Below are 1,013 nucleotides of genomic sequence, written 5' to 3'. Positions count from 1 at the left end.
CTACGCACCAATCAGCTCTCACTACGCACCAATCAGCTCTCACTACGCACCAATCGGCTCTCAGCGGTAACCATGGTAACCAGATTGGCTGTTTGTCCCCAGACAGCCACCTGAGACTGTTTGTCAGCAAAGACGGGACCACGGCCCTGAGCGGGACGCGGGTCGCCACCAGGTAGGGGCTCCAGAACCGACCAGAACCCACCAGAACCGACCAGAACCCACCAGAACCGACCAGAACCCACCAGAACCGGCCACGTCCTGACCCGCTCTCTGCTTCCCGTCTCTCTTCCAGAGGTTCTCCGGGCGTCTTCGAGCCGGTGGTGATCGGGACTCACTGAGGTTCTCCTGCTGACCCGGTTCAGTCGGAACCAGCGGGTCCAGTCCGCTCCGGGTCGCTCAGCTGGAACCGTCTGGATTATTCCAGCAGAGCCTGGCAGGGACCGGTTCCTCCAGATGATTCACCCTGAATGTGTGAGGATTATCCTGGATTATCCTGGATTATCCTGGATTATCCTGGATGATCTGATGCTCAGAGAGTAAAATTGTTTCCTTCTTTTTATGCACAGAAACGTATTAAAACCCATAAAGTTATGAATTTTTCTCAGAGTCGGATGTGAAGCTGCAGGCAGATTCAATGCTTTTATTCTGAAACGTTTCAACAGAACCGGTTCTGACCCGACTCATCAGAACCGGTTCGCTTTAAGACAACAGAGTTCTTTTATGATGACGTCACAAAATGTTTGGTTGTAAAACTCAGAGGATTATTTTACTTTAACGCTGAAGATATTATTATTATTGTTATTATTATCATTATTATCATTGTTATTGTCGTTATTATTGTTATTATTATTGTTATTATCATTATTATTGTTGTAATTATTGTTATTATCATTATTATTGTTGTTATTATCATTTTTATTGTTATTATTATTGTTATTATCATTATTATTATCATTATTATTGTTGTTATTGTCGTTATTATTGTTATTATCATTATTATTGTTATTATCATT

General features: G+C 42.9%; 1 protein-coding gene across 1 annotated transcript in view; it reads left to right on the top strand.

Annotated features, from left to right (window-relative positions):
• LOC103474095 (protein FAM102A-like) overlaps window positions 1–832 on the top strand; it is a 13,017-nt gene extending 12,185 nt beyond the window's left edge. The window contains exons 10-11 of the mRNA XM_008424825.2: window positions 103–172; window positions 293–832. Coding sequence (XP_008423047.2) covers window positions 103–172; window positions 293–338 — 116 coding nt within the window. The 3' untranslated portion in view covers window positions 339–832. The remainder of the gene's footprint in view (window positions 1–102; window positions 173–292) is intronic.
• The last annotated feature ends 181 nt before the right edge of the window (window positions 833–1,013 follow it).

This window comes from Poecilia reticulata, linkage group LG12 (genome assembly GCF_000633615.1).
Source record: "Poecilia reticulata strain Guanapo linkage group LG12, Guppy_female_1.0+MT, whole genome shotgun sequence".
Lineage (NCBI taxonomy): Eukaryota > Metazoa > Chordata > Actinopteri > Cyprinodontiformes > Poeciliidae > Poecilia > Poecilia reticulata.
The sequence above is the reverse complement of the archived record's forward strand: the minus strand, read 5'-3'. Positions and strand labels throughout refer to the sequence as shown.